At 40.2% G+C, this 13,074-nt stretch overlaps 1 protein-coding gene and 1 pseudogene across 1 annotated transcript; one reads left to right on the top strand and one right to left on the bottom strand.

Annotated features, from left to right (window-relative positions):
- Positions 1-448: 448 nt before the first annotated feature.
- On the top strand, positions 449-3,528 carry LOC122022398. Its single transcript, XM_042580389.1, has 2 exons — positions 449-1,743; positions 3,234-3,528. The coding sequence occupies exon 1, from the start codon at positions 498-500 to the stop codon at positions 1,692-1,694; it is 1,197 nt and encodes a 398-aa protein (XP_042436323.1). The 5' UTR covers positions 449-497; the 3' UTR covers positions 1,695-1,743; positions 3,234-3,528.
- A 2,452-nt stretch (positions 3,529-5,980) lies between these two features.
- LOC122001781 lies at positions 5,981-7,385 on the bottom strand (annotated as a pseudogene).
- Positions 7,386-13,074: the final 5,689 nt, after the last annotated feature.

Genomic DNA, 13,074 nt, shown 5'->3' on the forward strand with positions numbered 1-13,074 from the left:
CTCTTTTAATCAAGTGTCCTTCGTTTAAAAAAATTCATGTTTTTTGTTCCTTAATTTAAAAATTTGCTCCCTCCCTCGGTTTTGGTTCCTCCAATCCCTCTTTTTCCAAAGTGATTTGAATTCGAATATTGGTTTCGGTGAAAAAGCGGTTAATGATCTGTAGTCGCTGTTGGATTTCAAAACGTTGACTGGTTATTGGCGAATTACAAATCAGACCGTTGCAACGCATTACTTTACTCGAATCAATCAACAAACGACCACCGCCTGGGCACACTCCCGAGTCATTGGGCCCCATTTGCCGCCACCCAACGTTCCTGCCCGGTTGGACACTGCACACGTGTCATTCCGGTACAGACGGGTACGAAAACCAAGCGTGCCATTCCCGAACCGTTTTCATTTCGAACGCATGATTTTTTACTCGCCTATTAATTTTCAGCCTTCTGCTGGATGGCTTTGTTTCGAGTGAAGAAAGAGGGGGAAGGAAGTGGCGAAATCGGATGGGTTGCATCTCCTCTAGATTGCTTACGGCCGCCGACCTTGGCGGTGATCTCTTGTTCTCCGGCGTTGATAAGGCTGACGCTGGCGGCGTCTGCCCCAACCATTTCGTCTGTCTCACCTCCACCACTTACGGCGTCCTCAAACTTGACTATGTCGACGAGAAAGCCACTCCCGACTTTGACGGTCTGCCGGGTCCGGACGTCGGACAAGGGGAGTCGAGACCGCCGGATTCCTCTCCGCAACCTGCTGAGAAGGAGGAGGATCGCCCTTCGGAGGTCATAGACGCACGGGAACTCATGGGGGATCTCGTCGCCGAAACCCCCAGCAGGTCGCCGGCGCAGAGGAAGAAATCGCAGAAACCATCGCCCTCCGTGCGCCGTTCTCCGGAGGTTAGGAAGTGGTCCATCGGAAAGGAGAATACTCCATTGCGGTCGGAGCGCAAAAGGTCGAATATCGACGCGCACCGTGCCGCCGATCCTTTCCGTTCCCTGGACAACACGCCGTGGACCAGCTTTGTTTCGTCGATGACGAGGAAACGTACCCCCGGTAGCGGAGGAGGGAGCAAAAAATCTGACAGAGGTTCCGACAACTCTCGGTCGAGACGGAGCTTGAGCCCCCTGTTCGATCCCGAACTCGTGGCTATGTTCGAGCTGGAGCACTGCGAGGAGGGGAAGAATATTAAGAAGACAGAGCACGATAAGGTCTTTGAAGTTGCTACTTTGCTTCAGTCCTACGAGCGCAAGTGTCCCGAAGGAGGCGAGAACTCGGTTGTCCTCTACACCACCACGCTCAGGGGCATCAGAAAGACCTTTGAGGATTGCAACACTGTCAGATCGCTGATCGAGTCCTACGGCGTTGGCATTGTGGAGAGGGACATCTCCATGGACTGCGGGTACAGGGAGGAGCTGCGGATGCTGATGAGGAAGAAGGAGGTCAAGGTCCCTATGGTCTTCATCAAAGGCCGGTATATCGGTGGCCTGGAAGAGATAGCTAGATTGGAGGACGAAGCAAAATTGGAGCTTTTGCTGAAGGGGTTACCGAGTGCGGCCAAGTGGTGCGAGGGCTGCGGCGGACTGCGGTTCGTCATGTGCATGGACTGCAATGGCAGTTGCAAGGTGTTGGATTCCCAGAAGAACAAAGTGGAATGTGGAGAATGCAATGAGAATGGCTTGATCCACTGCCCCATATGCTGTTAAAAACATATGGAGAAACAAAACCCCTTTTTCTTTCTGCGATATATTTGAGGTTTGACTCACTCACCTTGTGTCGATCAAAGGATTAATTGTTTTATATTAACTCAATAGGCAGCAGGAGTTATTTATCATTTATCAACTTCTTCTATCCAAAAGCTGAGCCTAAGTTAACTCATGGTAGAAGTGATGCAAATATGCAACTTCAAGGAAAATGAGCATGATGTGTAGCTAAAAAGTACTTGGTGGTTTTCCTCAAATCCAAAAAGAAACTGAGACCGCAATATTACTCCACATTTCCCGGAGCGCATTACATATCTTGAATGACCTGTACCCAGCGTAGGGCCATTAAGTAGTTTCGAGGACTATTGAACTCAAAACTACCTGATGACATTTCTCAACTCCAAAATGTAGACTAAAATCATATTACTAGTTCCCATATTCTCAGGAGCACATTTCAAGTCATGGATTATGGATTCTTGATATGCAAACTAGTAACCATGTTACTACTCTTCACACTCCCAAAATCATATATGTGCTTTGATTCATGTAAGTTACATTTATAAAGCAAATCTTCTTGTTGGCCTTTTTACATTGTAAGTTTGTAATTGAGTAGAGAACTAAAGCTTCCTAGAAGGATATCAAACCAATCTTATAATTAAGATCTAGACTTTTGAAGTTATCAGGGACTATTTTCATAATAGTTGGGCTGACTTCATGATTTCAAGGGAGGATTACTTGCCTATGTTTATTGAAAACAAGCAGGTTACATGAACAATGAAGGTCTTTTCACTAGCCACCTTATAGGAGTAGAAACATTGCAGATTTTGACGGATGGAGACATTGAGAGTTTATGAATTGGATGAGATGAAAGGATTTGCAGGTTGATCAGTTTGGCAAGGGTAAAACAATGACTACAGCTGGTTAGGAGTTTCTTTTTGGAAATTGAAAACAGGGGTAAGAATTTGCAACTAATTAAAATGTGCATGTGAATTTGCCTTGCATGGTGCCACCGACTAGAATTTCAAACCGATGAAAATAGTCACTCATAACTTCAAAAGCCTAGATCTTTGTTATAAGGTTAGTTCGATGTCCTTCTAAGAAGCTTTAGTTCTCTACTCAGTTACAAACTTATAATATGAAAAGGCTACCAAGAAGATTTGCTTTACGCACGCAACTTCCATGACTCAAAGCACATATATGATTTTGAGAGTGTGGAGAATAATAACATGGTGCTAATTTATGGTTTGGAGTTGAGAAAGATCATCAAATAGTTTTAGATATTTGCATATCAGTCATCCATGACTTGAAAGAACATGAGAAATAGTAAAGGGCAAAATGCTCTCCATGATTTATCTGCTTATATCTTGTCTTGGGGTCGATGATACTGTACCGTTTGGTGTGAGTGATATCACTTTTTTACTCCAATTTACATGCACAACAAAGAGAAAAACAAACTCATCCAATATTTACAATTTGGAGCTTCATCAATTCTTTATACTATTTTCTTCATGTCTAATTTCGATGTTGTATCAACCTGTACAGAATTGCAAAGACAAGGTAGCAAAGTGTGACTAAAAAGAAGCAATTGAAGTTACAAAGCAAAGGAAGAGTTTCTGCATCACTTCTCTAGCCAGTGTCTAGTGGCAGAGCTATCTCCCACATGTTACTGTGATCAAGACACAACATTGTCTCTTAACTAACTATTTTTTAGAGTTCTGACCACTGAACCCAATGGCTACTGTTTTGAATACTTAACTAAGATCTTTGATTATGGTCGATTATGTAGATACACTTAAAATTTACTGTCTTTACTGTTTCTTCAACCAGCAATTCAATTGATTCCTTATGGTGTCTTGTAGTTGAGTTAATTTCCAAAACAGTGCCGAGATGAAGTTAAAACAAGGCACTCAAAAAGTCAAAATGCTAAAATCACGTCACTTTACTGATGTTGGTGGGGTTTGCACTCTTAGGAGGAATGGGCAAGTTCCAGATCCATAAAGCAAAGGAGTCAACCAATGCCAAGATTATATTCCCCTATTGCCTGCCACATCATTCAAGATCGGTATGCATAATTTTGAAATATTCCATATGCTTCTCCTCTCAATTTCTTTTCCTCCAGGCATTTGAATGCAGTGGTGTTTGTTAACTGTCCTTTAGGAGAGATTCTTCAAGAAAACGTAAGGGATAGACTTATCTTGATCTTGCTCAGTAGGGTTCTGTGATATTTTACTCCCTCTGGTAATTCCTTATTCTCAAATGATAATTTATAAGATTCATATGGTAGTATCAAATAGGCCGGGCTACCGACAACAGTATGCTAAAACTCAGATTGTATCGTGTCGTGACTAGCCAAAAGATATGATCATGTTGCGAGACGTGCAGGGCTGAGCACAACTCGTATGTCTGAGCTGAGCATAACTCAACAAAAACAGTGTCTGATTTATCAATTAAAAAGATTAGTTTGAAAGTATTTTTGCCCACTAAATATGCTAAATTAATCTTAACAAAATTTTAAAAATTGTCTATGATTATTGACTTGAGCAACATGGGTCATGACTTGAAGTATGGTTCATGTCTATTTTGGTGTGATTTGATAAAATAGCTCCTTCCATTTTGATCTATTTTGATTCAACGCCAGAAGATATTTTTGTTAATTTACAATTATCAAATTTATTCTATCTAATAACATAGATATCAAAATATTAATTGATAAATACATTGTAATTTCTTTTTATTTTACACTTTTTTTTCTATTATTATTCTTATTATTATTTTATAAAACTCATCCAGAGTTTCCATCAAGAAGAAAAGAAAAAGTAAATATGTAACTTGTATCTACAAATATAAATTAAAGATTAGTAAAATAAATTAATTCAATATTAAAATAATAAAATAATTAAATTGTTAATATACATTAAAAAACAAAGGAATTAGTACAATTAAATAACTTAATCATATATAAACATGAAAAACTTAAATTTGAATTACAATTTATTGGAGGGGGAATTTAAATCTCCTGGTCCACAATCCATGGTTTGCCCACTATAAGATTTTGATACCTTTCATCTAGTAAATTTATTTGAGAAAATTATCTAAAGTATCTCAATTTGTACATAAATTATAATTTTTTAATATTTTTTTTACCTTATCAATCTATTTAATTAATTTTTTTTCCAACTTTGATCCCCCAAAAAAAACTAAATTAAATACATTGATAAGATAAAAAAATTTTAAAAAAATTATAATTTATGTACCAAATTGAGATACTTTAGACAATTTTGTTGAATAAATTTACTAGATAAAAGTCATTGAAATCGATTTAATTGGCAAATTTAAAAAAAAACCATTAAAAAGTAGGAGACTCATATATCACATGCTAATTATATTAACATCTTCCTTTTATTAACACTCATTCATATTTATTTTAATATTAATTCTTATTATTTTTTCAAAAAAAACTGTCACTCAATGAGATATTTTTAATCAGTTAAAAATTAATCTCAAAATCTATAGAAGTAAAACACATAGAGCCGTCAATTTAGATTAGGCACGTCGGATTAACCCGTCCCGCCAAACAATTTAAGCAGGTTGGGTTAGAATTTTATCAACCCAAGTTCACCGTGGGCCGACCCGCCTAGGCCCGCGACCCGCGCGGGTCGGTCCGCTCGGGCTTGGGTTGGTCCGCGGGTTGAAAAACACATGTAAACTAAGTTTTAGGCTAATTTATTATCTTTCTTTGTTATAATTTTGAAATAAAAATAGTACTTTTCATCTAACATAAATACTAGTTTGTGTTCATTTATATTTAAAATATATGTTTATGTATACATTTAATTGTAGAAAATTTTTTCGAAGTAAAATGTTGAAGATATGAAATATTTTTTAATTTTTTTAAAAGTTTTTGATGGGCCCGCGGGTTGGCCCGCAAAATCCGCAATCCGCCTTAGAATGGGTTGGGTTGAAAATTTTCTAACCCGCCAAGTTGACAGATTGGCCCACCCCGCCCCGCCAAATGGTTAGCTTGTTATGGACTGACCCACACCATCACGAGTTGACCCGTCTGACAACTCTAAAAATACATAGCAACGGTGTTAACAAGTGGAGGCTATTAAAATTAAAATTATTACGCCACCACATTTGTCTTTTTCCCTAATTATGTGAAGAAGTAAGTTCGATTCTACTTATACAAATACTACTTAAATCCACCCAGACAGTGCCATGTGTACATCAAATATCCACTTATATATATTTTTAATAAAAAAAATTGGGTATTTTGTACCCATGGCACTAACTGAGTGGGTTCAAATTGTGTAGGTACAGATAGGATTGACTCACATGTGAAGAAGTTAAAATTAATGTACCACATCACGCAAAATTTTTGCATCGGATCGTAATTAAAATCCCAATAAAAAAATCATTAAGGCAAAGTCTCTTTCCAGACGAGCACTAGGAAAAGTTCTTCAGGCCTCGATCACTTGGAACTAGACAACTCTATCGATTCCGATCGATCACCTTGTGCAGGCACATCGTCCACAAGCGATAAGCGACAAGCTTGAGAGCCTCCTCCTCCTCCTCCTTCTTCCTCGAACACCACCCACACCGTGCTTATCGTCGTCTCCAATTTCTTCCAGAACAGGGCGCTCGACGACTCCTTCCCGCACCCATTACTTCCTCTGTTGCATTCTCCGTCGGATGACGTCGGAACTCGGAACCCGGCTCCTGTGCTCGATCGAAGCCACCTCCGCTGCTGTGATGATCCGGACGTAGGGATAGTCCAAATGGCTCTTCCCGATCACGTCAGCCGTGCTCCTCTTGCAGCTCTCGTAGAAATCATAGAGGCTTGGCGTTTGCGCGCACGCCCTGCGCAGGATCTCCGCCGCCGAACTCTTCGATCGCTCGTCGAGCTCGGGGTAGCCGGCGATCACAGCTTCCACCTCCTCGGAGAAGCTCTCGTACACCCTGATGCTCTCCCTCACCACAATGTTGAACGCCGATTGCATGGCTCGGCTCGCGGCCGACGTGTTCTCCGGCAGGCAAACCATCGCCCGGTCGAGAAAAGTTTGACTTTTGCGCAGGCTGTACAAAGCCGCTTTTTCCGGTGGTCTAGACGCAGGGAGCTTCGCCGGACGCAGACCGCCCGCCGGATCGATCGCCCAGCCGAGCCTCTCCTCTAGGAACGCCGCGTAGCCGAGGAGGAACCCATTTCTCCCCGCCGCCCACCGGGCGGCGACCAGGTCCACCTTGAGCTCGCCGCACGCCCACATCCCGCGCAGGTCCTGCTCGAAGTACCGGTCGCCTCCGCGGAGCAGCCGGTGGAGCAGCAGCAGCGTCTTGACCGCCGCCGCGTCGTCGTCCTGGCCGGCGGCCGCAAGGCGCGCCGAGAGCCGCCGGGAGAGGAAAGTGATCGACCCCGGAGCGTTAGAGACGAGGAAGAGTATCTCGTGCACCAGCTCCTCTCCGGCGCCGTGCTTGCTGCTGCCGTCGATGCACCGGGACACGGCTGCATCGATCTCCGCGAGCACGCTCCGGTCGCCAGCCATGTCTCGAGGTCCCGTAGCTTGGTCGATGAACGAGCTCAACGCTGCCAAAATCTTGCACTTCACCTTCATCTCAAGAAAGATAACCACTACACTCCTATAACCAGTAACATCTCATGCCGCTCTGCTCGCAATTGCAAGAATAAATCCTGTGATGAAGAACGAGGTCTGTGCCCAGAAAACTATTGACAGAAAAGAAAGGAAACCACATTAAGATCTTTACTAATCATATTCCCAAGTCAACTCTCGGTGGGCGGAATCCAGTTCGTGGGGAATTGGATTCTCATTCATCAAAATCTTCTCCTATTAGCATGAACAATTGAGTTTGACTCAGAGGCCTCTTTTTTCTTTTCATTTCTGATCTGGATTCCCAGAAACATATCTCAGAAAGAGAACATGGCAGGGGAATGAACAACAATAAATTCTTTGGGTTTGTCTACTCTCCCACTTGCTCAGCAATATTCCCCTATATAATTAACCTCGTATCTACTGGATCCGCACTATTTAGAACTATGAACGATAGGTCTTCGGTTGTTTAAGAGATTTGAACAGTAAGAACTCAGAGCAACACTAAGAAAACAATAACACATTGACATGTTCAGATTGGATGCATGAGAGTTTGTATGATAAGTGGCGTTAATTTAGCTTAGAGGGAATTGCAAGTTTTTTCTGTGAATCAAATTATTTCAGACAATCAATTTATAGGTGTTGATGCGGCGGAATTCTGGAAGTCCCCATGTGTTCCATGTAGTTAAAAATAGTGGTCAGCTGGTCAGTTAAAGTTAAAGTCAAAGTTAATCATACATGACCCAAAAGGAATTGGCCATAGCCTAGATGAGAGTCGGGTCTAATCAAACCAATTCAGAACACTCATCTCAAAGATTCGAGTTTGATTAAAGACAAGTTAGTTATCATATCTCTTAGATCCCGACATCATCTGAATCTTATCCTCAAATCCTAACATCACTTGAGCCTTAGTTTTAGATCACGACATCATCTGGGTCTTAGTCTCAGCCTTAGATACCGGCATCACCCGGGCCTCAGTCTCAGATCTTGACATTACCCAAGCCTCAGTCTCAATTTTAAATTTCGGCATCATCCAAACCTCAGTCTCAAATCCTAGCATCAATTTCAGTTCCAAACATCATTCAAGTCTTGACCTCAACTATTGACATCCTCTCTGTTTCAGTATCATATGTCAGCATCCTATCTCGCCTCAGGTTTAAATCCTGACATCCTATCTCGGCCTTAATCACTAACATCCCCCATACCTCAGTCTCAAATCCAAGCATTGTTCTTGCTTCGGCCTCAGTCGTCGTCTATCCTCAGGTCACTCAACCTCGATCTTATTCCCTTGTCCTTCGGTCAAACTTACACCCTACGATTAGGCGCATGTGGGAGTGGCATAATCGCCTCATTATGAACAACGATGGGGAATATTCTATAACACATCACACCGTGTGAATGGAGAAGCAGTTATACGGTTGTTAGATCTAGTTTCCTAGATGTCCTCCTTCCAATACTTGACACCGGATGAAAGGAGGAGTAGCTAACTGTAGGATCAATGCACATGAGAGAGGGGGGAGTGGTGAATCACATGTCTTTTAAAAAACTTATTTTTTTCGTCTTTTAAAAACAAAGTTCGCAGCGGAATAAAACAACACAAAACCAAAATACAAGAACACAAACTCAAGGAGTTACTTGGTTCGGAGTTTTCGGCGACTCCTACTCCAAGACCCACGATCCCTCAGACCGTATCAATGGATAATCTACTATAAACGTCTTCCAGAACTGTTGAAAGAGGGAATCGAGTATAATAGTAAACTAAGGACAAGTGTAACAATCTACACTTTCCTTTATGCAGTAATTAAACACTTAATTAAAATTTTTATTATCCAACACTTGAAGATTATCGGATCAAACTCGGTGTTGGACGACTTCTCTATAGTAGTAGGATATTGCAGCATCACAGCACAACGAGAGGATGAAGTTGGAGCAGCCAAAATCCTGAAAGATTGCATATGGAAGTTGTAAATGTGTTGTGTTGAATGGTTGGCCGAACAACTCTTTTATTGACCATTGAGGGTGCCTTCAAGCCCAATAAAGGTGCCTCCAATAGCAAAAATGATCTTGAAAACTTCGGTCTTGATAAACTTTGCAGACTGCGCTTTTTATCCTCTCTAGGGCACCTTCCGGATGCTCTAAGGTGCCTCCGCGACACGCTCCAGGGCGCCTCCAACCACATGGGAGGCGCTTTCATGCCTTTCTGCGTAAGTCTTCGGCCAAGGCAGTTGAGGCATCTCCACTCGAATAAGAGGCACCTCTACTCGAATAAGAGGCACCTCAGAACACTGTTCATCCGAGGCTTGAAGTGCTTTTTCAACCCTGCAACATGAGTCAGTACAAATAACAGACTATACCTTATAAAATAGAGTTAACATAATAAAATATACTAGATTATTAATTAGATCCTCTCTTTCCAAGACCAGGATCTTATCATGATCTCAATTTAGATTTCCATAATGAACCAAAATTGGATTGGTGTCTAAATTTCATATTTGGAACTCATCCTCACTGGAACACTCTTCTCCAGTGCTTACCTTCACTTATCTGCCAAACATCTGATCCTTTAGACCTGTTTAGGCTTGCTCTAGTTTTGCTTAGTGTCTGATCAATCTGATCTACTAAGACTTACCTATAAGACTGAGTTAACATAATAGATATAAAATAGTAAGGTAAAACAGTGTTAACAACTTTCAAGATTTGCTTGTCAGGTCAACCCGAAATCAGTTGGTCACACATGCTTGGAGTTTATTCCTCCAAGACTTCTCATTACATAGGGTTATCTCCTTCTACGGTTGCCTAACTTCACTCACCAAGATTTTCCCCACCTAGTTTCGCTTACTAGGGCTTAGCTTCACTCACTAGAACTTCCATTGCCTGACTTCACTCACTAGGACTTTCACCACCTAGCTTCACTCACTAGGGCTTAACTTCACTCATTAGGACTTCCACCACCTAACTTTACTCATTAGGGCCTGACTTCACTCACCAGGACTTTTACCATCTAACTTTACTCACTAGGACCTGACTTCACTTATCAGGACTTCTACCACCTAGCTTCACTCACTAGAGAATGACTTCACTCACCAAAACTTTCCCTTGCCTAATCTTCAATTAGGATTAGTCACTTAGTAGATTTCTTATCTGCCTAACCTTCGATTAGGATTTACCTTTGCTAGTCATCTTATCATTGTTGGTACAATTTATGTTAGATTTTGAGGGATATCCTAAGACAATTGTCTTACGATTTTTACTAAATATAGATTCATTATTTGAGTGCATATTATATGTTTGATTGTCTTAAACTCATTTACTGAATGCTCGTAATACAATTCATAGCATGAGAGAAATTATGATTGGATCACAACTAGTGATTATCTCTACATGCACAATTATGAACATATTGAAATTTCTCTAGTCGTCAAATTGATGCATTCGGGCATCATCAATTCTATTAGACTAGCATGAGTTATACTCCTTGGTTCGCCAAGCTGCTGTTTTCTCACTGGCTAAAGGTATTGGATTGTCGAAAGTTAAACGTGAATACTAGTTATGGTAACTAGTTCATTGGAGTGACTCACTGTAAGACTTTATATAGTTATCTATATATATGGATATGTCTGTAAAGCTCTTACTGCAGTTCGAGTGTAAGTTGTTGGTTGGTCCTAAGAAGATCGTACCGGTTCCACTGTACAAAAATTTTGTACAAGTGTCGAACCTTTCCTAAACAACCTATTGTGTTCTTTAGAAGTTAAATTAGGAATCGCAAACGGAACTTAACATTATTGATTCCAAATTTAACTTATCTGTTCCTAATGGTTTAGACTTGGAACACAAGCGAAACTTAACACTATTGATCCAAATCCACCTATGTTATAAATTTAATTAAATATTAATTTCTAAAATTGGCTTCCAGGTTAAACATGGCGAGGCACTAGGCCTTCTTGGATATGGGAGCAACCACCACTTCCTAGACAAAACCTTTTAAGGAAAGCTAATATTTAATTTCCTTATATAATTCTAGGTTTAACCAAAAGGAACAATCAAATCACAAATTCAAAAAATAAAAAAAAAATATAAACTCGAATAACAAATTCGAAAATCTAGAATCTAATGTATCTTGTATTTGGAATTCATACAAAGAAAAATAACTAGCATGATGCGGAAAATAATTACTAGTTATACCTTTCTTTGTATGCAATGACCTCTTGATCTTCTACCGTATTCATCTTCTTATCCCGGACGTTGTGTGGGCAATGATCTACCAAGATGAGAACCACCCAAGCCCTTCTTCTTCCTCCTTGCAAATTTCGGCCAAACCAAGACTCCTCCAAGGATGTAGAATTTCTGCCACCACCACTAAGCTCCAAGGGGTGCAAGAAACAAAGCCTCCTTTCTCTCCTTCTTCTCCTAGCTAGAACCGGCCACCATGGACTCCTCTTGTGTTGATGCTGCCGGCCACAAAGGAGGAAGAGAAGAGAAGGAGAAGAGGCTCTAGGGCCGGCCACCACCAAGGAAAAGAGAGGAAGAAATATAATAGAGTTGTTTTATATGAAGGCACCTCTACCCCCTCTTTTATAATCCTTGGTCTTGGCAAATAAGAAAATTTAAATAAAAACTTCCTTAATTCCTTTGCCATGAAAAAGAAAATATAATTAATTAAAAATCAATTTCCTTTTCTCACATAACATGGTCGCCCACCTATATTTCCTTCAAGGAAAGTTTTTATTCACAAGAATTAAAACTTCCTAATTTATTTTCGGAAATTTTAAATAAAAATTTCTCTAATAATTTTTCCCTTCAAGGTGAATTATAAAAAGAAATTTTATAAATTAAAATCTTTCTTTTTTAAACATGTGGATGATTTCCAAAAAGGAAAGTTATCTCTAAAATTAAAATCTCCTTTCAATATACAAATAAGGAAAGATATTTATTCTTTTCTTAATCTTTTGTAGAAACTTATAAAAGGAAATATTTAATTTTTAAACTCTCTTTTAAATCATGAACATGGTTATAAAAAAAGGAAAGTTTTCTTAAAATTAAAATCCACCTTTCAATCTACAAATAAGGAAAGATTTCAAATCTTTTCTTAATCTTTTGTAGAAAGCTATAAAAGGAAAGATTTAAATTTTAAACTCTCTTTTAAAACATGTTATCCGCATAAGAAAAAATTTAAATAAAATCCCTTTTATACTATATGTGGCTGGCCACACCTAACTTGGACTCCAAGCTAGGGCCGACCACTAATCTTGGCTTAATCCTTGGGTCTTGGCCGACCCTAGCTTGGGTTCCAAGCTAGCTTGGCCGGCCACCAAAGAGTGGGTAAGAAGGTGGGTATAGGTGGGTATAATTCTCTATATACAAGAGGCTACGATAGGGACCGAGAGGAGAAATTGGTTTTGGTCTCCCGATGAAATTAAGCTTCCCGTGTTCGCCCCGAACACACAACTTAACTTCATCAATAATAATTCATACCACTAAAGAATTATTATTGAACTACCGCACCAATCCCAAATTATATTTTGGGCTCCTTCTTATTATGAGTGTGTTAGTCTCCCTGTGTTTAAGATGTCTAATGCCCACTAATTAAATGAATTACCGACAACTCTCTTTAATTAATATCTTAGTCCAAGAGTAGTACCACTCAACCTTATCATCATGTCGGACTAAGTCCACCTGCAGGGTTTAACATGACAATCCTTATGAGCTCCTCTTGGGGACATTATCAACCTAGATTACTAGGACACAGTTTCCTTCTATAATCAACAAAACACACTATAAGT

This window comes from Zingiber officinale, chromosome 1A (assembly GCF_018446385.1).
Source record: "Zingiber officinale cultivar Zhangliang chromosome 1A, Zo_v1.1, whole genome shotgun sequence".
Taxonomy (NCBI): Eukaryota; Viridiplantae; Streptophyta; class Magnoliopsida; order Zingiberales; family Zingiberaceae; genus Zingiber; species Zingiber officinale.